Source organism: Cydia fagiglandana, chromosome 7 (assembly GCF_963556715.1).
Source record: "Cydia fagiglandana chromosome 7, ilCydFagi1.1, whole genome shotgun sequence".
NCBI lineage: Eukaryota > Metazoa > Arthropoda > Insecta > Lepidoptera > Tortricidae > Cydia > Cydia fagiglandana.
Window position 1 is genome coordinate 15,114,396 of NC_085938.1, and position 26,145 is coordinate 15,140,540.

Consider the following 26,145-nt stretch of genomic DNA (forward strand, 5'->3'; position numbering starts at 1 on the left):
GAGAGAGTAGGTGCACAACGAAGCGAAGATTGGCGCCGAACGGTCTAAAATTAGGAGGGCCTGTTGCTCCGCGCCGATAAGATCCTCGACCGCATCAAAGGGGACAGTCACAATGAATCGAGCTAGAGGTTCCGTAGTGGTCACCTGCGGGTAGCGCGCGCGCTGCGGGTAGTCGGCGCCCCACTGGCCCACCACGACGCCCGCGATCTCCAGCCGGGCGCCGCGCGCGCGGCCGCGCCAGCCCAGCCCGCCCACCACGCCCGCCACCAGCGGCAGCGGCGGCAGCGCCCACTCCACCTCCAGCCCCTCCAGGATCGCCTTGCGCATGCGCTCCACCTGCCGATACATCACTCATTACGTAACCGCCCGCATCGGTACACTCATTCCGATTGCGTTATTCCCACTATAGTTACCACCAATACGGAAGAGTCAATTTTTTTTGCGATTTCGGTATTGGTTCCATAGTAAAACTTGTTTAGTGTGACCTAAATATTCACCCCGTAAATTATTGCAGGTGACTATAAAAAAACCGGCCAAGTGCGAGACGGACTCGCGTTTCTAGGGTTCCGTACATAATTCCGACTCACGCTTGACTGCACATTTCTAATAGGTTTTCCTGTCATCTATAGGTAAAGAACTATTTTGTGTATTTTTTTCAAAATTTTAGACCCAGTAGTTTCGAAGATAAAGGGAGGGGGAGAATGGTAATTTTTTGGCTACTTTCTTAAATATGTAACTTCGTAACTATGTATTTTAAAATTATAAAAAAACATGTCCATCTTTGGGTTACTAATTTACATACATATGTGTACCAAATTTCAACTTAATTGGTCCAGTAGTGTCCGAGAAAATAGGCTGTGACAGACAGACAGACGCACGAGTGAGCCTATAAGGGTTCCGTTTTTCCTTTTGAGGTACGGAACCCTAAAAACACCCTATATATTTTTATTAGTGTAGTAGTTTTTCACGTTTCGAATGCTGACGCGGATCATCATACATTTGTTAAAACTAGTGATGTACCGACTATTGATTTGGCCGACACGCCGGCTATTTGGCGCTCGGATGGCCGATTAGTCGGCTAGTCGACCAGATCATTAGTTTGGTCTAAGTTCGGTTCAGATGCACTAAAAACAATCGTTTTAACCCTTTCGTCGCGCTATTTATCATATCACAGTAACGATAAAATAAATAAAAAATCCTAAGGCTATATTTCATACAACGACCGGATCGGACATAAGAAAGCGACAACACGGTCAATAATTCGAACAATAGTTTTCGTAAACACCCTAAATAGGAATTTGGGTAAAATAGGTGAAAAACTTATGAAAATATTTGTTGTTTATTTCTTTTTGCCATTTTTCTGTCATTTATAAAGTACCGACTAATCTGCCATTCTTGCCTACTAGTCGCCGATTACAGATGAGGCCGGATAGTCGGGTTTCGGGGGGACATCCCTAGTTAAAACGTGATCATGTTCGACAAGCGGTACCTTGACGACGGTGTCGAGGTGGTTGTCGCAGAGCTGGGCGAGGTGCTTGCAGTGCATGGCTCGGGCGAGGTTGCGCTGCAGCAGCTTGCCGTCGAAGTACAGCCAGGGCGCGGCCACGAGCCAGGGCACGGGTGCGCCGCACGCGTCGTTGGCGAGCAGCGCCGCCTCCACAGTACACAGTACCTTGACGACGGTGTCGAGGTGGTTGTCGCAGAGCTGGGCGAGGTGTTTGCAGTGCATGGCTCGGGCGAGGTTGCGCTGCAGCAGCTTGCCGTCGAAGTACAGCCAGGGCGCGGCCACGAGCCAGGGCACGGGTGCGCCGCACGCGTCGTTGGCGAGCAGCGCCGAGTACACAGTACCTTGACTACGGTGTCGAGGTGGTTGTCGCAGAGCTGGGCGAGGTGCTTGCAGTGCATGGCTCGGGCGAGGTTGCGCTGCAGCAGCTTGCCGTCGAAGTACAGCCAGGGCGCGGCCACGAGCCAGGGCACGGGTGCGCCGCACGCGTCGTTGGCGAGCAGCGCCGAGTACACAGTACCTTGACTACGGTGTCGAGGTGGTTGTCGCAGAGCTGGGCGAGGTGCTTGCAGTGCATGGCTCGGGCGAGGTTGCGCTGCAGCAGCTTGCCGTCGAAGTACAGCCAGGGCGCGGCCACGAGCCAGGGCACGGGTGCGCCGCACGCGTCGTTGGCGAGAAGCGCCGCCTCCGCACCCGCCATCACCAGCGCGCCTAGCTGCACGCCGCGTGAGCTGATGCCGTTCACCTGTACACCACACCACACACCGTGAGTTATCATTACTTGTGAAACGGATAACAAGTACGAGTTAATAGTACATTATTGTCGAGGCTCGGAAGTAGCTACTTGCAGGCTGAGGATTCGTTTTAAACGGACGACCTTGGGAGTCCGTTTAATTGAATCCGAAGCCAGCAAGTAGCCTTCCAGCCGAGTCATATATAGTGCTTTTCTCAAAAATGGTGCAAGAAATATAAATATCATAGAAATATTTTACAAAAGCAACGTTGTTACGTATATATTTTCACAGAAGAAAGCCCTTGCCGCCTTTTTATTTTTTTAATAAAAATATAGAAGTGTATTTTTCTGCCGAAAATACGCCAACCTATTTGAGACAACTAAATAGTCGCGGTACTAATCATCTGTTTCGCTGTTTAAAGCGCCTGTGCCTTCAATTGATATGGCCATTTCAACTTTTAAAAAGTTTGGAACTCGACAAATAATGGAATTTGTATGCAACATTGCCGTCCCAAAATCGAGACTGCAATGTATTTAACTTTTTAATTCTTGACTGACCATAAACTAAACGCTTCGCTACTTATTTTTTAGACGGCAAGGTCGACTTTGCCGTCCATTTTTGAGAAAAATTATGTATTTCGCGCCTCGTGCGAAATTCGTACTGAACGGTCAACATTTTCATTTAAAAAATGGTTTTTCTACTCGTCGACTGTAATTCTTGAATTAAGATTTCGTATACCAAACTGCATTGGGTACTTTTAATGTATGGGCTACCAACTCAACTATAATATTCATTTCGATACGGTTTAGTCAACTATAATTTATTTATTTGAACTATAATGAAATTGACCAATCATAGCTCGCCGCGAAGACGACGTATCAAAACCATAGCTCAAATTTATTATTTATTTTAAAGCTTGAACACGCCAAAACGTGGGCACATAAAATTACAAATAAATAGAAAATAAAGGTCTAATGGAGCGAAATATATATTGAATATAATTGAAAATATTGTAGTTTATCATGCTAATATACTAGACTATCATTTCAGCCTCAGGATTTGACATGTCACAGACTTCGTGATGACCAGGACACAGGCACTTTGCACGACATGATTACTGTATGCTTAAGTAGTCCAAGCCAGAGTTATTTGCGGATAAGTTGATAATATAACTTTAACGGGTGTCTTTTTCAAATATTCATTGATATGGGCCCAGTCCATTGCCATCCGCCTTCATTTATTACCATCCGCCAAAAGTACCCTTTTGGCATTGTCAGCATGTCCATCATGTTAATACCCCTTCGTCACTGTTATAGTGTAATGACAACACGATGAATGCTACCAAAATAGTAACTGTGAGCTGTGGCTTCTTTAAAATAGGTTTAGGTCATTTTCGCAAATGTTTCTTGCATACATTTCTATAGTCAATGTCCCTTATGCGAATCAATTAACGGCGTCGCTTGATGCAATCACAAGTAGCTGGCTCAACCAATAAATAATGGGGATACTTAGTGTAGTGTAGGTACATCTATATTTAAGATATCTAGATAAGCGGGTAGATATAATCTTATGTCATGGGATGTGGCATTCCGAATATACCGTTACTCCGTGACTACGTGTTTTCTTTCCATACTCCTATATTACATTGGCAAACGAGGATTTGGGATTTATTATTGTTGGAGAAGAACACAAACATGACGATTGGCAAGATTGGCGAGTTTTGTGCGGCGTCGGGCAATTGGTCGCTATACGTCGAGAGGTTAGAGATGTACTTCAAGGTGAATACCATTACTGCGGATTTGTGGTTGCCCACGTTAATTGCCGTGATGGGAGAGGAAACATACGATTTGTTGAGTAACCTGGTCAGTCCGAAGAAGCCGGCAGATATGACCTACGAATTAGTCACAGAGGCGTTACGTAAGCACTTGCAACCAAAGCGCTCCATCATGGCGGAAAGATACCGTTTTCGTCAACGGCGGCAGGACAAGGACGAGAGCATCACACAGTACATCGCAGCATTGAAGAAACTTGCTAAAGATTGTGAGTTTGCTTCGGCCCTTGAAGACAATTTGCGTGATCAGTTGGTGTGTGGGTTAAAAAGTGACGTCATTAGGCAACGGTTATTCGCAGAGGACGGTTTGAAATACGAGCGTGCCGTGCGTCTAGCGTGTGCTTTAGAGACAGCGGAGCGAGACGCGGCGGCTGTGGACCAGGCGGGACCAAGCGAGGCTCGGGGCCAGGCTGAGGGCACGGGCGCGGTACACTCCTTGGCAGCACGGGCAGCGCACGCGCAGCAGGGGCACGGTCGGCGCAGAGGCGCGGGCGCAGCATCGGCTCGGCGGCCGAGCGGTGCAGCGCTTTGTAACGTGTGCGGGGCGAGCGATCACGCCAGCACCGAGTGCAGATTCAAGAACTTCGTATGTCGCTTATGTGGGAATAAAGGCCACCTTAAGCGAGCCTGTCCAGAGCGAGCGGGGGCGACTGGCAGAGGAAGAGGCCGTTCTAGCGTGTATAGCCTGCAAACTACGGCGAACGGGAAGGCTATGGATGGCGGCCAGTCAGAAGATTCTGAGCTGGAGGGTGATCTTCATCAGTTGTGTTTGAACAGCTACAAACCGGTGAGCGTTAAATTATTAGTTGATAATGTGGAAATGAGTATGGAGGTGGACACAGGAGCAGCTGTTGCCTGTATTAGTAAAAATACTTATTTACAATATTTTAAACATCGGCCACTTTGTAACTCGGAGGTTGTTTTTAACTCTTATAATGGTACCAAGATAAGGCCGTTAGGTATTATCAAGCCACTTGTAAAGTACGAAGGTCAAGAAAAAACCTTAGAATTGTTCGTGGTGGAAGGTGGAGCGATTCCTTTATTAGGTCGCCATTGGCTTGTAGAATTAAATATTAATATCCCCACTTTAAGTAAAAACAACGAGTTAAGTAATTTTAAGGCAGAGTGTACTGATATATCGCTTTTAATTGACAGGTATAAACAGCTATTCAGTGACGGACTCGGGCGGTTCACGGGCGGTAAGGCGACATTACGAGTGCGCGAGGGAGCCGAGCCGGTGTACTGTCGAGCGCGCCCTCTGCCGTACGCCATCAAAGACCAGGTGGACGCGCAGCTGGACGAAATGCTGCGGGAAGGTATTATTGAACCTGTAGATACGTCAGAGTGGGCCACTCCCCTGGTACCCGTTAGAAAGCCCGACGGTAGTTTACGTCTGTGTGCTGACTTTAAAATCACGGTTAATCCCGTCTTATTAGTAGATAGATTTCCGTTGCCTAGGGTGGACGATTTGCTTGTGGGCCTTAACGGGGCGCAAGTTTTTTCTAAGATAGATCTCTCGCAGGCCTACAATCAAATAGAATTAGACGATTCTAAAGAATATACAGTTATAAATACTCACAGGGGTCTATTTTTATATAATAGGTTAGTGTTCGGGCTGGCATCGAGCCCTGGTATTTTTCAACGTATTACATATGTCTAATCTATTACATGATATTCCAAACGTGGAGTTCTTTCTTGATGATATTATAATAGCCACTAAGACAGAGAAGGAACATCTCGAAACGCTAGAACAGGTATTTAGTAGATTGCATAGGCACGGCTTGAAGTTAAAAAAAAGAAAATGTATTTTTATGGCTGAGGAAGTCAGATACCTGGGATATATTATTTCCAAGGAGGGGTTAAAGGTCGATCCGAGTAAGGTGGAGGCGATAACAAATATTCCTAGGCCAAGCGATGTTAACGAGTTGCGTTCATTTTTAGGTTTAGTGAATTTTTATGCCAAATTCGTTAAAAACAATAGTATGATATTATCTCCTCTATATAATTTGCTGAAGAAAAATGTGGCGTGGAAGTGGGATAAGGATTGCGAGAACTCCTTTCACGCGATAAAAAAAATTCTTACTAGCGCCGATGTACTAGTACATTATGACCCGAGTAAACAGCTGATTTGTACCTGTGACGCGTCAAGCCGTGGCGTCGCAGGGGTGTTGACCCAACCGGGCGCGGGGGGGATCGAAAGACCGGTTGCGTATGTATCTAGGTCATTAACTGATGCGGAAAAAAACTATTCGCAGATTGATAAGGAAGCGCTTGCTATTGTGTTTTGTTTACAAAGACTGCATCAATACTTGTACGGACGACGTTTCATTTTACGTACGGATCACAAACCGCTAGTTAGCATATTTGGACCTAAACACGGTGTGCCTACTATGGCGGCCAGTCGGTTACAGCGTTGGGCAGTCAAGTTATCAGCGTATACTTACGACATTGAGTACGTTAATACTAAGTCGAACGGCGCGGACGGGTTGTCGCGTTTACCGGTAAAGAGTAGCAGTAGCGGGGACGCGCGAGAAATTCCGGAACAAACGTATTTGCATTTTGCGCAAGACGCTTTATCTCTAGACTGCAATACTATTAAAAAGTATACACAACGTGATCCAGCTTTGAGTCGTATATTAGGGTATTTAAGAAATCAGTGGCCGGAAACCAATGAATTCAAAACATTGCAACCGTACTTTAATAGGAAGGCGGAGTTATATGAGGAGTTAGGCTGTATTATGTGGGGCCATAGGGTCGTTATTCCTGAGTCGTGTCGCAGTAGGGTTTTACAAGCGTTGCATGAGTGCCATATGGGCATAGTTAAAACCAAGGCGTTGGCGAGAAGTTATGTTTGGTGGCCAGGGCTTGACGAGGCCATCGAAGGTCTGTGCCGTGCGTGCCCAGTGTGTGCGGCGGAGGCCGACGCGCCACCCAGGCAAGCGCCGAGCCTTTGGTCGTGGCCAGGAAAAGCTTGGTCACGTGTACATATGGATTATTTAGGGCCGCTATTTGGGAAGTTATATTTGGTAATTGTAGACGCGGGGTCAAAATGGTTAGAGGTTTTTGAAGTACCAAGTACGGCAGCGTAACACGCGATCGCGAAGTTGAGTGAAACTTTCGCTCGGTGGGGTATACCAAAACAGATAGTTTCTGATAACGGCCCTCCATACACGAGCGTAGAACTGGCTACTTACTTGAGTAACGAAGGTGTAGAACATGTTTTTTCCGCTCCGTACCATCCCTCATCTAATGGTGCCGCGGAAAATGGTGTACGCACAATTAAGCGGGTTATTCGTAAAGCGGTACGTCAAAATATTAACATTAATTTAGCTTTAAATAAGTTTTTGCTATACTATCGGAATACCGAGCACTGCTCAACGGGAGTGAGTCCCGCAGCGCTCATGTTGGGTAAACAGGTGCGCACTAAGCTAGACGCGTTAAGGCCCGACTGTGAGTCCAAAGTCCGCGCAGCGCAAAAGCGACAAGAGCGGAACTGCGGCGGCACAGCAGAGCGCATGTATGAGCCCGGAGAACCTGTGTGGGTGCGTCAGTATCAAGGGGGGACGAAGTGGGTCCCAGGTGAGGTCACGCAAAAGCTAGGCTCTAGGGATTATCAGATTTTAGACGAGCAGGGTAGGTCAGCACATAGGCATAGTGATCAGCTTAAACGTAGAACTAGGAATTCTTTAGTTTGCCCGGACAGCCCACCGCGGCAGGGGAGTCGCCCATCTTTGGAAGGAAAGGTTCAGCCGGTGAGGGACTCCAGTCCGGAGGTCGCTAGGTCTTTGAGGGCTGACAGTACACCGGAGGCGGGCAGCTTGAGTCCTAATGTAGAAAGTGCAAAGCCACTAGGGCTGAGCGATGAAGAGGCCGACCTTATTGCGGGTAAAGACATACCGGAGTCGGACCCGCCAACCGCCTTACCGCTCCGACCCCGGCCGGTACGTCAATGTCGTAGGGATAATCCGCCGCATTATAAGGTGTAATACGTAATTGGTATAAATGTATTAGTCTATAATAACATGTATTAGCCATAAGTTTTATTAGTTGTTGCTTATAGAATAAGTGTTATAGTTTGTATAATTGGCAGCTTGTATCAGTTGTAACTTTCCTCATTAGTCTTAAGATGTTAGTTCTAAGGTTCTCAATAAGGGTGGAGGTGTAGTGTAGGTACATCTATATTTAAGATATCTAGATAAGCGGGTAGATATAATCTTATGTCATGGGATGTGGCATTCCGAATATACCGTTACTCCGTGACTACGTGTTTTCTTTCCATACTCCTATATTACACTTAGCATTATTTTTATCTTGCAATCTTCGGGAATGTATTAGCAACTCATACAAGTCAAACTTTTTATTTTGTGTATTGCTTGAAGTATGTATTTCTATAGAACCATCGTCTAACACCTAACACGCTCAAATACGTTAAAAATGATCAAACGTTTTAATATCCTACATTTTGCATACAAATTTCATTTAGCACCACTATTTTGGGAGCAGATAAGCTCTTGCTAGCTCTTAATTTAACTTGACTTCTCTTTTTGTACATAAATTTGAGATATTTGTACGTTTTTTGCAACATAAGAAAAATTTGGTTTCGGTCTTTATGTAAGAACGCTGTATTTTCCTAGTTTCTTTTTTTTTCTCATTTGTATCTCGTGTTATTCTGCTTTCTGGTTGTCTTTCCATTCATTGACGTCTCCGCAACATTTCAAAAACACAAAAACTAATCGATCCTCGATATATTAACATTTTCACAAGGTTCTTTAGCCTAATCGACTTTTCCAATTCTATTGGTGCAAAGTGATTTCGCTCAGTTATTGTTTAAAGCTCGTTATCATGAAAACGAATCATACAATTGACAACTATTGTGGTATCATATATTCCTCATACTATAGCGATTTTAATTTAAGTAAAGTAATAAAATTTAACCACCCTTTCCAAAATGTATAAGCAAAAATGTGTGCCCACGTTTTGGCGTGTTCAAGCTTTAGGTAGGTATAGCAGAAACAATTGCTTCATAAGTCAAAAACGCGCGTGTGACACCCTTAATATAGTAACATCCATAGACTACGAAAACCACTTAGCGTTGCCTGTTAGTCCCCATAAGCTATGGTGTCCAAAATTGAGAAAAAAAGTCGAAAAATTGAATTTAGCGCGAAGCAAATACCAGGGCCTCATGAGTTACGAGAAGGTGTCGTTGACCAACGCGCCGGGCTGCGGCGGCCGGGGCGCGTACCAGTATGAAGGTATCGCGGGTGCTCGCGTAACTTAGCTGTATACTTTTGGTTTGGTTTGTTTGTATGATTCTACTAGTTTAATGTAAAGTATTATTTTTGTTGACTTGTAGAGAAAGTATTGTATACAATAGTGATATAATCAAGATTTTGAATCTCGTACCTCACTTAGGCAACTCAGCAATTTTGTGTCGACCTTTACTGCAAGCATAATAGTCAGATATGAAGGAGTGCAATTAGAACTTACCGTCATCTCTTGCAAGTGAAGGGCATTCATGAGATCATTAGAGAAAGCTGTGGCCAGGAACGCGTCCAACTCCTGACGACGCAAAATCTGAATTTGCGATGTCATTATGAATCTGTAAAAAAAAACTTTAATCAGCGGTTACGCACATAATCAGCATTGGAACTACAATCTTTTCCCAGAATTGTTCATTTGAAAAATGTTCCTCTCTAGGTAGGGGTTTCCAAACTATTTTACCTGAGGGCCATATGGCGCCTCAGAAACTATCGAGCGGGCCACCGTCGGTTTTTGCGCCGGTGGAGGGTGTCTGTTTGCTGTTGTTAGGAACAGTTCCATTCTCAATGAATGCCGAACCCCTGGAGCCTGGCTCCCGCGGGCCGGACAGTGGGCACTCGCTTTGGGTGTCGGCGGGCCGGATTGGAACGCGTGGCGGGCCGGGGTTTGGAGACCCATGGTCTAGTTGATGCTACAAACCTCAAACGTCTAACTCTAATAGCTCGGCTATCTTCTGAAGAGACCAAAGGAATGTTTACCTCAGCACGGTGGCCAGGATGAGCAGGTGCTGCGGCACGTAGGACGTGTTGAGCATGAGTGGCGTGTCCGAGCGCATGCATGATAGGAACGCGCGCATGCGGCGGCACTTGTCGTCTTGCGCGGTTCTGCAATACAACAACATTGTTATGAGGAGGCAAACTGACATTTTACCACGCCAGGTGGCGCCTCTGTAACCGGACTGCTGTCACTGTCAAATCACATACATTTTTTCAAACGAATTGTAAACATTCTCCTTTTTCTCCCGTTTACTTCCCGTGTTCATGCAGTTCGTACAATCGTAAATGAATACATTTTACTTTAATAATCGCAAGTATTACTTAAAAAATTCGCTCTTGATACTTAACAACAAATCGTAAACAAAGTCCTGTTGCAGTGGCGACATCTGTCCTAACCTAACCTTTCAGTGTGCCTTCTCATTGATCTAAAGTGTTTACAAGAAAATAATGACGGTAAAAGGTATGTATGGGGGCAAAACTTTTGGCGTAACTGGATCACAATATCCCAACATACATATTTGATACGAAATGATACGTAAATTTGCATCATGAAACCATGATCCGAGTTACTTTGTTGTGAAATGACCTAGAACAAAGTATAAGAACTTGGGGCATTGTAGGTCAAAGCTCGGCCATCATCTCTGCAATCTTCAAATACAAATACAAATGGTTTATTCGCAGTAATATGGTTACATAGTATGGTGGTCTTAAGTAGGTACAAAATTGTTCTACATATTACGCCTTTTCTGGCGTGCGAATATCAAATGAAGAACTTAAAATTAAAGGACTAAATCTATCATGCAACTAACTTAACTAATATATTACAGAGTCTTCTTTGTAAGCAAAGAACTCGTTTATTGAGTAAAATACTCTATGAGTAAGCCATTGGTGGAGCTGTGCTTTGAATTTATTCAAGTGCACCCTTCTTCTTCTTCTTCTTCGGGGTTCTTGCCCGGATTAACGCGCAACTAATAGGATAGAAAGATTTAAAAACCGGGCAAGTGCGAGTCGGACTCGCGCACGAAGGGTTCCGTAACCAATCTGTATGCATATACATTCAATCAAAAAAAGAATTTTCAAAATCGATCTAGTAATGACGGAGATATGGAGTAACAAACATAAAAAAAAAAAACATACAACCGAATTGATAACCTCCTTCTTTGAGATTTGGAAGTCGGTTAAAAACAGAATAAAATAAAGATTTAAATGGGGCTCCCATACAACAAACGTGATTTTTGACCAAAGTTAAGCAACGTCGGGAGTGGTCAGTACTTGGATGGGTGACCGTTTTTTTTTTTGTTTTTTTTTTTGCATTATGGTACGGATTCCGTATGGGAGCCCCATTTAAATCTTTATTTTATTCTGTTTTTAACCGACTTCCAAATCTCAAAGAAGGAGGTTATCAATTCGGTTGTATGTTTTTTTTTTTATGTTTGTTACTCCATATCTCCGTCATTACTAGATCGATTTTGAAAATTCTTTTTTTGATTGAATGTATATGCATACAGATTGGTCCCGTTTTTGTCAAAACCCAGTTCTGATGATGGGATCCATGAGGAATCGAGGGAACTCCTCAAATCTTAAAGGCATACATATAGTGATTTTTGGGTTTTTATCAACAAATCAAGCATATACACCCAAAAAAGTGACATTTGATGAAGTGGAACTGCTGCTGATGATCAGAACGGAACTCTTTAACGACGCATAGTTCACGGTTGGCGATTTGTCCTCTTCGTTATGTTTGTTAAGCAAGTTAAGTTTTTAAGCCACATTTTTGTCAAGCTCGAGTTCTGATGATGGGATCCATGAGGAATCAAGGGAACTCCTCAAATCATAAAGGCATGCGTATAGAGATTTTTGTATTTACATCAGAAAATCAAGCATTTTCATTAAAAACTGTTGCATTTGATGAAGTGGAACTGCTGATGATGATCAGAACAGAACTCTTCAACGACGCATAGTTCACGGTTGGCGATTTGTCCTCGTCGTTATGTTTGTTAAGCAAGTTAAGTTTTTAAGCCACATTTTTGTCAAGCTCGAGTTCTGATGATGGGATCCATGAGGAATCAAGGGAACTCCTCAAATCTTAAAGGCATGCCTATAGAGATTTTTGTATTTACATAAAAAAATCAAGCATTTTCATTAAAAACTGTTGCATTTGATGAAGTGGAACTGCTGATGATGATCAGAACAGAACTCTTAAACGACGCATAGTTCACGTTTGGCGATTTTTCCTTTTCGTTATGTTCGTTAAGCAAGTTAAGTTTTTAAGCCACATTTTTGTCAAGCTCGAGTTCTGATGATGGGATCCATAAGGAATCGAGGGAACTCCTCAAATATTAAAGGCATACGTATAGATTTTTTTGTATTTTCATCATAAAATCAAGCATTTACATTAAAAACTGTCGCATTTGATGAAGTGGAACTGCTGATGATGACCAGAACATAACTCTTCAATGACGCATGGTACACGTTTGGTGATTACGAATTTCGATTTTGACTTGGACTGGGACCCGGACTCGGACTCATACCCGGATCCGTTTCGGACCCGGTCTCGGACCCGGACACGGACCCGGACTCGGACCCGGACTCGGACCCGGACCTTGACCCAGAAAACAACTATGATACCTTAACTAAATAAACAACTATGATTACCTACCTATCATAAAATTAATGTAGGTATAAAGTACGATGATGCCAATCTTACTAGCCCCTCCCGCTTAAACCCCCGTACACCGCACGGCATGCGCCATTAAGTGGGTTAGGTTAGGTTTGAACTGCGATCCTCACAGAACCGAACAAGGATTAGTTTAGGTTAGAACTGCGAGCCTTACAGAAACGAAATGCTACTTGAAAAGTGGGTTTGATTAGGTTCGAACTGCGATCCGCACAGAACCGAACTGCTATCTGAGGAGTGGGTTAGGTTAGGCTAGAACTATGACCCTCATGGCTCCTCTTCACGATGGGCCAACGCCGGCCACTCCAAGGAACGCATTTATGCGTTAGAGGGAGCAAGTGATATTGCTATCTCATTCTACCGCATGGCTGCGTCCCTTGGAGTGGCCGGCGTTGGCCCATCCTGTAGAGGAGCCATTATACAGAAGCGAAATGCTAGTAGAAAAGTGGGTGGTTTTACCTCCTTTTCTACATAGTGTACCATCTACAATAATCTTTCATCGGCCCCCATGGAAGTCGGTTTTTTTTTCTTAAAAATTATTGGTATTTGTTGTTATAGCGGCAACAGAAATACATCATCTGTGAAAATTTCAACTGTCTAGCTATCACGGTTCGTGAGATACAGCCTGGTGACAGACAGACGGACAGACGGACGGACGGACAGCGAAGTCTTAGTAATAGGGTCCCGTTTTACCCTTTGGGTACGGAACCCTAAAAATCAGCAGATGTAATACAAAGCTCACCCGAACCAAAGCCTCTGCACCGTGGGCACGGGCCAGTCGAGAACCACTCCAGGCACCATCTCGGGCGTTTTGCCCGGGTTGACACGAGAGTAAATCCACTCGGCGACTTGCACGGTGCACGCGCGCTCGACCGACATGCTTGATGTGCCTTCATCTGAAATACACACTCAGTGTTTATATCTGAGTGCTCTTAAATTTGATATCTTTAGATTCTTTAGCATATTGTCAGCTAGTAGCATCTAGTCTCAAACCTCTTAACTGCAGTTGAAGGAGATAAGTGGTTTTGCGAGTTCAGCTGACGATATTTAACAAGAAACTAAGGACATATTCTGATTCCATTCCCACCATTTTGCAACCTATTCACAACTATTTTTTTTATAAAAAAAAACTAAAATTAAATTTGATAGCTAAATTACATATTTTCATCATCTGCAGTACTGAAATCGCTTCGCATTTTTTGTCCATAAACTCTTATTTATATTCGATAAAAGGATCGATAGAAAATAAATCATAAAAACGTCGATTTATTATTACCTACGCCTTTGACCATGGCGTAGCGTTGCACATCACTAAATCGCTTGCGTGACGTCATAATAGGCATCAAAAAATTAACACGCCCGGTCCCTAGACTATTGAACATGTTTGCGGCGTCTAGGTGGTCTGTGGTTCTGAATGGGGCGGTAGAAGTGGTGGATGGATGGGATCTCGCGGTGGTTGTCGTCTTCCTTGAGGACTGGCAGCGCCACCTGGAGGAGGTTTGATAAAAGTCCTTATTGGCTAAGTACCTTTAGCCTTCTGCGCCATGAAGCGGTGGTGGTGCATGTTGTAGAGAATGGCGTAGACATTCTGGCGGATGGGGCGGTAGAAGTGGTGGATGGATGGGATCTCGCGGTGGTTGTCGTCTTCCATGAGGACTGGCAGCGCCACCTAAATAAAGATGATTTATTAGTTATTGTTATTTGGTGCATCAACTTTTAGAACACTGATTTCGTGTCCTAGCAAAGAAAAATCGATCCTTCAAAAACCATGTTGATTTTTTTACTTTTTTGTTTACATGGGCATTATTAGATTCATAAATATTTAATTGACACATTAAAATTAACAACTTGATCAGATAAACGTTACATTTTGTACGATAACGCTAACGCAGCAGAAAAAAGTTTGCTCCCATACAAAAATCAGGGACACACCATTTTTGTATGAGAGCATTTTTTTTTTAATAGATACCTGGCGGTGTGTGAGTATGGCGAGCATATGCGGGTGCATGAGGCCGCGCGCGTGGCGCTCGGCGCACGTGCGGAGCACCTCCGCCGGCGCGGGCGGGCAGTTGTCAGAGCTTGGCGATTTGGTTTGGCGGCTCTGAAAATTCTTCACTTCATTATTTTGAAGTTACTAAAAGCAATTAGACTAAAGAAATTACATAGTAAAAAATTCCAAGTCCAAACGTGATGGTATTATGGTACTTTCAAACGGACTCAGAGAAAGCGCTATTATAGTTGCTCCTTTTCAGTCGCACTTTTTAATTTTTGGTACTATAAAGTGCTAAGTAAACAAAAAGTTGAAACGGTAGGGGTCTCGTTGTTTAGAATTCTAACCAATGCTTGGCGGGCATCAACGAACCCGACTGAATTATCTAGGTTGTTCTGGTACCTATATTGTGAGCAATGTTAAAACGGGTATTAATTTCGTCGCATTCTGTCCCTCACGGGCGCACGCATGTATAGCAACTCTATGATATACGGGCTTTTACGAGTATATGCGGTTATCACATCACACTGATGTGGATCCGCAAGACAGCGCTATGCAAGTATACCATTGTAGTGTTTATTTTTTTCAATGAATGTGTTTGAAGGAAAAAATCCAGCTATATCAAAATATTTCCCAGTCCTGGGCACTGAGCGCGTCTTTTCTTATACATATAAATGACAACTTTTTCAGTTAATAAAGATCTTTTTAATACAGTTGCTCAAAAAGTGCTACTTTACGTAGCTGTTTAGCGTGCGGAAAGTTGGTTATCTCGAACTAGTGCTTTTTACTTTTCCAATTTTTTTAAATTTATACTTGTTCCAATTCACGACTACTTATTGATGAGTGTTAATATTAGTTTCCTTTAAACGTCGTAATCAGCATAAAAACCTACCGTTAATGTAAGAATACGAAAAATATTACATATTTCATATTTAATTATTTAGCTCTTCATCATTATAACACGTTTAGTTTTTAATATTCAATATTGAAAATTCCGTTCTTAATAAGTTGACTGAATGGAACGGAATAGCTGCCAAACGCCCATAGATATAATATACTTAAAGGCGACGTTTAACCGAGCTGTCACTGTTACCACTTTTGTTTAGTGTACGATTAACAATGTTTTTCTTATTTTTTCGCAACTGTATTAAAAAACGTCGTTCGATACACGTGCGGAAATGTCATTCTTCACTCGTCCCGAGTCTTGCCACTCGCCTGCGGCTCGTGGCAAGATATCTCGGTACTCGTTAAGTAATGACATACCTTCCGCACTAGCATCGAAATGTACTATAGTATTATATGGTATTATTAAATTTTCAATAATGGTTCTCTTCTCAATGATCCACTATCAGTCTAAAATATATTTTTATAGCCTGGAATCTTCTTCCTCGCGTTATCCCGGCATTCTGCCACGGCTCATGGGAGCCTGGAGTCCGCTTGACAACTAATCCCATGATTTGACGTAGGCACTAGTTTTATAGCCTGGAATACGATCTTAAAAAGCTAGCTACTTGAGAAATTAATAAAAGTAATTGATGATTATCAAATTAATGACACCAAAATAAAAACACCGTTTGAGATGGAATGGACTAGGTAAAATTAATCTGCAGAGGCAAAGCAAAGAACAATTATAAAACAAAAACACACATGTTGATCTCCGTGACATTTGAGACAACAGAAGCACAATGCAGTGACACTGGAACTCACGCTTAGCATTGCTAGATGCAGTTAGGTGTTCATGCTTTCCATTTTGACAGACTACTGATGGTCGATAGTCACATCTTAGAATAATAAAGCCGAGAAAATGAGTCCCAGCACATTCTGAATTTTGGCTTCCTATACTGTGATGAATATTTTTAAATTGATTTAAGACATTCACTGCTAGCCCGAGCTACACGCTTCGCTTGTAGCCGATAACTATTTGTGTTAAAGTATCTTAATACAAATAACCTGTCAAAGCGGCCTTATGGCAAGCGATAAAGTTGGACTTTTTCTTGGGAACAACATATTTAGTGATTATAACGGGTCTAGCGCGTTATTATTGCATATTTTTTACCTTATCCGACGTTTCAGCTTTAGCTTTCCTTCTATTTCACTCCGCCGCGCTGTTTAAGTGGCATTTTATTTATCATTTGAGAGATAAGTATCTATAATATTTTAAACTTTCGCGTTTTGAATACCTACATATTAACTCACATTATAGACGAGTCTAACGCGAATTATATTCAATTACCTTGATTTAATGACGTTTCGACACAGGTTTCACTGGTCGTGGTCGCGGCTGACTGATGTCCCAGCAAAATGTCAAAACAGAGATTTGTGCATCTACCCGACGAAAAGTGTATGGAAAAGTTTGGGGTAGACATCACATTTTCAAACCACCCACCACACATAATGTTAATTATTGTCAATAGTCCGACACGAAACACTCACAATATCCACGCACCCGTCCGAAGATAGATCCTTTGGCTTTAACTTCTGTATCACTGGTTCCCAAGTTGGCGATAAGTTGAAACCATCCTCCCTATTAAAATTCCTGGGGTGTTTCTTGATTTCAATTGCTTCTCGCACAACTCGAGGATAATAATGGCGTTCAGTGGAGACAACTTTTGGTCTATGCAACTCAATCCAGTGATTTGTGCCAGATGTAAGAAGATGTTCGGTAATTGAATATAATTCGCGTTAGACCCGTCTATAATGTGAGTTAATAGATAAGTATCTGTTCGTAAGAACTATTATATAATCTGTGGTTTCAGTTATAGTCACCTGCAATAATGTTACTCTTAGAAGGCCGCAAAAACATGTGACACGCTCTTATGGCTCTACAAATAAGATCCTGTCAGATATTTTTGCGGCCTTCGTAGAGTAACATGCAACCTACATGGCACGAGCTGTGGTCACGGATCTGTAACCACTGCTCGTGGTGCACTGGATGACCCGCTATAGACACAAAACGCGAGAATTTATAGAGTTACGGCTCGGCAACGACATCGACCGACTTGCGACAGCGGGAGCGATAACCATAGGTTGAAGCGAAAGGTCCGATCGCCGTGTCACGCTCCAACCTATGAATATCGCTCCCGCCGTCGCAAGTCGCTCGATGTCGTGGCCGAGCCGTTAGATAACATGTTTATTCCGCTTTGTGTTTGTATTGTTTATGTTGTTATTATAATCAAAAGCGCCTACAAACACAAAACCTACAATCCTCAGCAGTGAATGAGTTAATATTAGTAATTGAGTTATTTTTTGGCTTTAATCAGGTTAGGTAGCTTGTATGCATTAGATTTCTAGGCTTTAATATTCTCAGAGTCACACCTCTTTAGTTGCAGCTTGTTTCTCTTGTTTCTCTACGGGTTTAGGAGCAGGCTTCTTCTGTTCGGCGTCGCCGCCCTCGAGCGACATAGAAGCCAGGGCTTGCCCCACCTCCATCGTCCGCTCCTCGGTGCTAAAGTCGGCATTCATTGACGCGTTTGCTGTAGCCAATTTGTAATCGTCCAAGCCTTTTTGCTGTAATTTAGTGTTTTAAAAATTTTGTAAGTGCTCAGAGTATGAAAAGGAACTTATACGTAAAAATAAAATGAATTTTAAAACAAACTAACATGTTGACTGTGGATTTTTTTAGGAATGGTCTAACGAAACGCGCCAGAAGAGTCGTGAGACAAAATATCAGACACTTGGTAGTGCGGAATCAGAGCAGTCTTCCTGATTGGCAATATTTAATCCTACCAAGTCTGGAATGTCCTAACTTTGATACATCTGGCAAAGTTGAAAGGTTCCATGGTTTGAGCATGTCGCGTACCATTGCCAGATATATCAAATCGCGCAATTTTGTTTCACGTAAGTGCTGACATGAATCGCAATACATTAATCCCTTAAAAACTCACAGCTTTGAAATCCAAATACACATACATAAATAATTCATAAAAACCAAAATTTACTCTGCACTTTTAATTTTGAATCATGCAACATATATAGAGACCTAGTATGAATTTTGTATGCCAATGTATAGGATGACTATGAAAAGGCGTGGATGATCGTAGCAAGTAGTTGATTATAAAGAAAAGTAAACCTCGTGTTCGGATGACTCGGCCGCTAATTTGGAAGTGTCCAAATCGGCAGAGGTTGACTGTGGACTGTCCGGTTTCTGATTCCTTTTGTTAGTTTTCGGGCGGCGACCTAATAGGAATGAAAATATGTTATACTGTAATACAACAGTACTTTACAAAACTTGTTTTTGACCTATGGCTAACTAATAGAGAATGCTTTAAAATATAATTAATAATAACTCTAACGTTGACTGACTTAATAATATGAATATGACCAGTTTTTTTAGGGTTCCGTACCTAAAGGGTAAAACGGGACCCTATTACTAAGACTTCGCTGTCCGTCCGTCTGTCACCAGGCTGTATCTCACGAACCGTGATAGCTAGACAGTTGAAATTTTCACAGATGATGTATTTCTGTTGCCGCTATAACAATAAATAATAAAAAGGAGAGTCACTCAGGCATATCATTTCCGGTTGTTCTCATCTTGCTAACGGCGAGTACTTGCACAGACATAATCTCGTAGCCAGGATTATTCACCAGCAACTTGCCCTTCTATATGGCCTTGTGGACCGCGAAGTACCGTACTACAAGTACTCACCTGCGCCTGTTCTCGAGAATGGTCGTGCCACGCTCTATTGGGATCGATCTATCATCACTGACAGGACTATTGTAGCCAATAAGCCTGATATTGTGATAATAGATCGACCGCAACGTCGGGCCGTGCTCGTTGACATCACCATCCCCCATGATGAGAATCTCGTGAAGGCCGAGAAGGACAAGTCCAGTAAGTACCTAGACTTGGCTCACGAGATAACCGCCATGTGGGATGTTGATTCGACGATCATTGTCCCGATAGTCGTTTCAGTGAACGGTTTAATAGCGAAGAGTCTCGACCAACATCTCGAGAGACTCTCGCTAGGTGGTTGGATCAAGGGACAGATGCAGAAGGCGGTGATCTTGGACACGGCGCGGATAGTACGTCGGTTCCTCTCTCTGCAGCCCTGACCACCGGTAGCTTGGGCCTTGCCCCGCTGCTGGCGGCACCCTAGGTTAGGTTTTTTATAATGTGTTTATATGTATTTTTTATTGTTTTGTAAGTGTTTTTATATTTTACTTTTATATTCATATTATAAAAACCCTAGCCTAAGAGAAATGATGAATAAAGAGAAAATAATAAAAACAGAATAAAATAAAGATTTAAATGGGGCTCCCATACAACAAACGTGATTTTTGACCAAAGTCAAGCAACGTCGGGAGTGGTCAGTACTTGGATGGGTGACCGTTTTTTTTTTGCTTTTTTTTTGTTTTTTTTTGCATTATGGTACGGAACCCTTCGTGCGCGAGTCCGACTCGCACTTGCCTGGTTTTTTATTTCATAGCCTAGTATTTAGTATATCACTTTTGCACAATAACCAAGTTCATTTTAGATTCCATCAACTCTATTGTTTACACCCTGGCGGTTGCTGCCTCTGCGTGCGTCCCATGATACGGGCAAAGACAACATGCACTCGGTGTAGCCCTTTCATCTCACTTAAAGTGTCAAAATGGCCTCTACGGGTTGGCTTCCGCTCTGCGCACGCGTCCCAAATGTCCGGAACACCATTGTTCCATGATGGGCAGACTAATGAATATGTGCTAAAATATACTGGTTCAGTCACCATAAGCTAAGTATGATAGATATGTAAATAAATAACGTCTATTGATGGCCAGTATGTGATTGCCATTAACCAATATTATTGGAATACCCGGCAACCTTCAAATCAAGAGTGAAGAGGCACCTTCTGGGCGAGCTCGTTCCATCGTAGGCCACGTTTACGCCTCGGCTAGTCTGTGGCCATGAGTACCCATCAGTGGCGGCGCGTCAAACATATCCATAGGCAAGCCGGGGCTAATTTGGCTTACATATTTCCTTTACAACTCTGCTCAAACGTCCAAAAACAGGCAAGCCGGTGGGAATCGGCTTTTAAGGACGCGCCGCCACTGGTACCCATTCATAATAAAAAAAAATACAACCTAGTAATTGCACCATTCGATATCATTTTTAGAAAGCGTTTAACTTACCAGTGGCAGTTCTGTATTTGAGGAAGCCATCTTTGGTGCCATTGAGATAATACTGAACGGCTTGTTTGAGCTTGGCCGCCCGGAGGTCGTTGAGGTCACCGAATATTTCGATGCACGCGCTGTCCATGTCGGACGAGGGTAGGTCGCGCACGAACTGGCTAACGGCCTTTATCAGGGTTTCTGGCGGCACTTGTTGCTGTAAAACCACGGAACCTTTACTTTGATGAAAAATCAATCTGCTCAGAGGGCCTAACGCGAACCAAGTTCGACGTGCTGCCTCTCTGTTTCACTTGAAAATTCGTACGCGTGTGTGATAGGAAGGCAACAAGTCGAACATGATCAGACAAATTAAACTAGTGGCTCTGTAAGCTGTAGACCTCACAATAAGATCCATAAAAAAAATGTTAAAACATTACTTCGTTGAGTTGATTATTACATTTATTACTTTCGCATTTAAAACATTAGTAGGCATAATTATACATATACCTTTTTCTGAGTAATTCCTAATCGCTTGTAGAAATCAGTGAGGCTCTGCTCTGACAGAATGGTACCACCGAGAAGAGCGGCCAGGAGGCAGAGGCGGTCCTGGGGCATGTCCAGCAGTTGAGGCAATTCGTGGATCTTATACTCCTTAGTTTCCAAGGAAGACTGCAAAAAAAGAGGATTTGATTTAACCCTTTAGTCCAGGGTCACCAAATGGCGGACCGTGGATAAAATAAGGTAGAAACGGACCGCAACGGTAATTTTTTCTTAAGAACCGGACCCCTGAAGAAACTAATTTATGACCCCTGCCCTCCCTCCCTCCCTCTGCCTCTCGCTATGGACTAAAGTTTAGTCCGTAGCGGCAACATACTTGCCATCATACTTAAAACAAAAACGCATCTCTATTATAAGCTTCGAGCAACACCGGCTTCCGACACGTCGGAAGGGAGGGGCCCAAGCGATATCTCACCGTACAAATCTTTCTGCCATTTTTCGCGGGGGGAAGGTGCACACAGTCGCACTTCTCACACACTTTCATACAAAATCCAATCAGAGGCCCTACCGCGAACCACATTCGACGTGTTGCCTCTCTATGGCACTTGTAAATTCATACGTAAGTGTGACAGGGAGGCAACACGTCAAACGTGGTTCGCGGTAGGCCCTCTGTAATGACGACACGAATACATAGAAAATGACACACGTCAAAGACAAATCTTGCAAACCTCGTTCTCTTTTTGTGTACGGACGAGTGACTAGTGTCAAAACACGCACACTAACACATTTTCGTTGAAGTATGTCATTGTATTCTGAGAGATGAGAAGTCGGATTTGTCGCTCGACCGATCCGCAATTTGTACTGAGCGAGCAAAATCGATAAATCCAACAATTACTTGAGACTAAAATATAATAATTGTATTTAAATGTAATTAAACGTATGATATGTAAAAAAAATATTACATGTGAAATGTAACACTTTCTTTTTGTAAATTTGATGTCCCCGACCTCGTTTTATAGCAAAAAACCGAGCAAACAGGCATTTTTGTGCAGCAGTGTTCACGCGCGCGTCTGGACTCTGTCTAGTGAAAAATCCAGTGCAACTAGTTTTATTACCCGCGCTAGATTAGATTGACGCGCTAATCTTGTACCTCGGCAGAGGGGAAATAGTGCGAATGCCGCCTCCCTTCCGTGTTGCTCGAAGATTATAAGAATTACGGTTTGAAATCGAATGACATTGGACTCAAATTTGAACTTGGTTTGAAAACAAAGGTTCAGGTTATCTGGATGCCTTATAATTAAAATATTGTTTTTCAAGAGCATGATAAACCATTATAGTTTTAACATAGTGTCAAAATGATCCTTACGATCTCTTCCTACAATTCAGACACTCACATTCGATAACTCAAGTAATAAAATATTTTCACAATTGATTAATAATTTAATACAGACCCTTAAAGGCATTTAAATTACTAATCAAATAAGGGTAGAAACAAACTCGCAAGGGAGAGTAAGTTTCGGTGCAGAATAATAAACTTGTTGAAAAAATAAGGATTCAAACCCAGGATCCCTTGCTTCATAGGCAGGGTCACGACCCAATAAGCTAGGCTATCAAAATAATTACCCTGTATGTTAGCTTCAGTTGTGACGAGCTAAAGTATCTCGGAGGTTGGAACACCAGGTACTCTCCAGAGCAGCCAACCAGGCCAGCGTAGGTTTTCTCTCGGCACAGGCCGACCACTTCCTGACAATGGTCATCCGAGGATACCATCTGCAGAGATAAGGAATAAAAATGTTACACTTAAACACAAAACATTAAAAATATAGTCTACTTCTTCACAGGGTTCCGTACCCAAAGGGTAAAACGGGACCCTATTACTAAGACTTCGCTGTCCGTCCGTCTGTCTGTCACCAGGCTGTATCTCATGAACCGTGATTGACAGTTGAAATTTTCACAGATGATGTATTTCTGTTGCCGCTATAACAACAAATACTAAAAACAGAATAAAATAAGAATTTAAATGGGGCCCCATACAACAAACGTGATTTTTGACCAAAGTTAAGCAACGTCGGGCTTGGTCAGTACTTGGATGGGTGACCGTTTTTTTTTAAATTATGGTACGGAACCCTTCGTGCGCGAGTCCGACTCGCACTTGCCCGGTTTTTTGGTTTTATTTCATTACTAAAATAGGCTTTTGGCCTTTTAGGCGTCCAGAGATGAGGCGAGCCCTAAAATAGCGAGCGAGCGAGCGAACACGGCTCGAGTCTTTTGGATCACTAGAGCCAATATGTGACTTTATAAAAAAATATTGCTAGTATAGTATGTACCTAATTAAAGAGTTACAGATGTAGTGCATAATCTTTTACAATCGGATTTTCTCGGAAACATTTGTATTTGTCATGCTACTTCAGTCAGCATCAGTACTTTTACTTTTTGTACATGACACTTCATACATTTCCGTGAAAATAGGATAGTAAAGAATTATGCACTACATCTGTATATAAACAGAACTAGGGAGATTACCACCTTGAAAGATTAATAATTAAGACTCACAATGGGTATATTCAGATATCTTAGAGCAGTACGAAGACATGAATGTAGCCCCATTGGTGGCACCCACCAGACTTTGGGTGGAGGAGTACCCTTTGTGACAATATGGCGCAATACCTGAAAAACAAAAACGGTGACATTATTTTCAGAGACTTAAACTAATGAACATATGCTAAAATACCTCAAGTAAGGAATATATGAATGCTGAGGAGTTGATTGAACTTTTCGTAAGAGTCGTTTATAGAACCTGAATGCCACGCAACCATATTTTGTGAGTCTTCAAATTAGTAAAATCTGTGATTTCAGTCCAAATAAGTTCGAAAATAATTCCAATAATGAGAGAATAAATCTTACAAAATAAACATATTCAGTCATAATCAATTTTGTTGAGTAAAACATAAACTAACAGAGTTGACTCTCTGCCTGTAAGTAGACTGCGTCTGGATCCAGTGCTGCGGAGCCACTGGTGGAGCAGGGTGCGCTCCGTTGAAGCAAACACACAGTGCCACTTGGTGCTCAGCAAGGGCCTGCGCCAGGGTGGTTAAGAATTGGACACAGCGGGCCCACTGTCCGCCGCATGCCCAATCTAAATAATAAAAACATAATTATTAACTTTTAGAACAAATACAAAGCAAAGAAAATAGTATTCATGAGTATAAACCAAAATATACATGCTTTTTTTTAGGGTTCCATACCCCAAGGGCAAACACTGGACCCTATTATTAAGACTTCACTGTCCGTCTGTTATCAGACTCTATCTTGTGAACCGTGATAGCTAGACAGTTGAAATATTCACAGATGATGTGTTTCTGTTGCTGCTATAACAACAAATACTAAAAACTGAATAATATAAATATTTAAGTGGGGCTCCAACAAACGTGTTTTTTTGCCGTTTTTTTGTGTAAGGGTACAGAACCCTTAATGTGGGAGTCCGACTCGCACTTGGCCAGTTTTCTTTAAATATATTTTTAATGTTTACAAATTAAATAAAAACAAGTTAATTCAATAATCCAGGGTTTGTTTGTTTTGATTCTGCACACAGTAAAATGGCTAAGATGAAGTGTAGTAAAAACAGATATAAAGAAACGTTGTTTATTTGTTTCTACTATTCTTCTGCTCTTGAATCACAAATCATGTTCTTTTTGCTGGAAGCTATTTACAGTAGTTCAATAGACAAAAGAAATATGAGAATGCTTATGTAGGTATATCCCAGTGACTCCAGTCAGATTTGTTTTTAGTAGAAGTAAGGTTGCAAACAAGTTGCAAATGTCAAGTGTCATGATTTTTTTATATTTTAAATAGAATAATAGGATTCTATTAATGCGGCAAATACAATACACAACAATAATATCAACATTTCGAATAATTTCGATACTTGCCAGAGAAATATCCTCCATATAGCCGGTCCAGACAGCCCTCCGCGTCAAGCACTAGTCGGAAGCCGCCGGCGTGATTCCGTGCAATCCGAAACAAATCCACACCCACTCCCTCATTTTCTAAATAAGTCTGTAGATCCTGTATGCCCATGACTCGTGGCAGTAGCAGAACTACTCAGTAGAAATAATATAATCAAATACTATCTCACGGCAAATTGATCCTGGAAAAGAAACCATTGATTTGACGGAAAATACAAATGCATACCCGGAAGAGGAAATTAATGGATATTATAAGACATAATAAATAATCAACGTAAAGCAACACGATAATATGGACTGAATAGCAATATTTTGTTCACGTAAAATGAAGCCGGCACGTTACCTTCCTAAAATTAACAAACACGGGTAGTATTTTCCTCATCTAATATCGAGTTCAGTTACAAAAGTACTTACCTTGCAAGTAGAATTCACAATAGTAATAATGATACACTACACTATTATCAATAAAATGGTCAATTATTGCTACAAACCTTGATTAGAAAACCATGCCAGCAGTGAAGGATAACCGCAAGTTGAAAACGGAAGCCATTTGTAATTATCTAAAATAGATGAGTTTTAGGAGCCAGCTATGGACACCATACAAAACGTCAAAACCGTTCTGAAGCCGTGAAAGCCGTAACACACTACCGTACCGCACCGCGACCTTGGTGTGCCGCACCCATAAGTGAGAGCGAGAAGCAGATATCTCTTTTGTTAGTGTGTTATGGCTTTAAGCACATTTTTTATTATATCCAATGTGTAATATAGAGGGATAATCCCTTTAAAGAGATTAGAGGGGATTTCCGAGTGCTTTGTATACAAAG

The 26,145-nt window shown here is 42.3% G+C and overlaps 1 protein-coding gene across 1 annotated transcript in view; it reads right to left on the minus strand.

Annotated features, from left to right (window-relative positions):
- Window positions 1-25,937, minus strand: part of LOC134666013 (constitutive coactivator of PPAR-gamma-like protein 1) — a 33,814-nt gene extending 7,877 nt beyond the window's left edge. Inside the window, exons 1-16 of the mRNA XM_063523094.1 lie at window positions 25,813-25,937; window positions 25,286-25,503; window positions 24,314-24,492; window positions 23,910-24,023; window positions 22,980-23,126; window positions 21,366-21,527; window positions 20,880-21,075; window positions 18,841-18,947; window positions 18,087-18,278; window positions 14,751-14,882; window positions 14,309-14,450; window positions 13,524-13,677; window positions 10,087-10,212; window positions 9,557-9,668; window positions 2,025-2,249; window positions 145-336 (exon numbers count right to left, since the gene is read on the minus strand). Coding sequence (XP_063379164.1) covers window positions 145-336; window positions 2,025-2,249; window positions 9,557-9,668; window positions 10,087-10,212; window positions 13,524-13,677; window positions 14,309-14,450; window positions 14,751-14,882; window positions 18,087-18,278; window positions 18,841-18,947; window positions 20,880-21,075; window positions 21,366-21,527; window positions 22,980-23,126; window positions 23,910-24,023; window positions 24,314-24,492; window positions 25,286-25,433 — 2,328 coding nt within the window. The 5' untranslated portion in view covers window positions 25,434-25,503; window positions 25,813-25,937. The remainder of the gene's footprint in view (window positions 1-144; window positions 337-2,024; window positions 2,250-9,556; window positions 9,669-10,086; window positions 10,213-13,523; window positions 13,678-14,308; window positions 14,451-14,750; window positions 14,883-18,086; window positions 18,279-18,840; window positions 18,948-20,879; window positions 21,076-21,365; window positions 21,528-22,979; window positions 23,127-23,909; window positions 24,024-24,313; window positions 24,493-25,285; window positions 25,504-25,812) is intronic.
- Window positions 25,938-26,145: the final 208 nt, after the last annotated feature.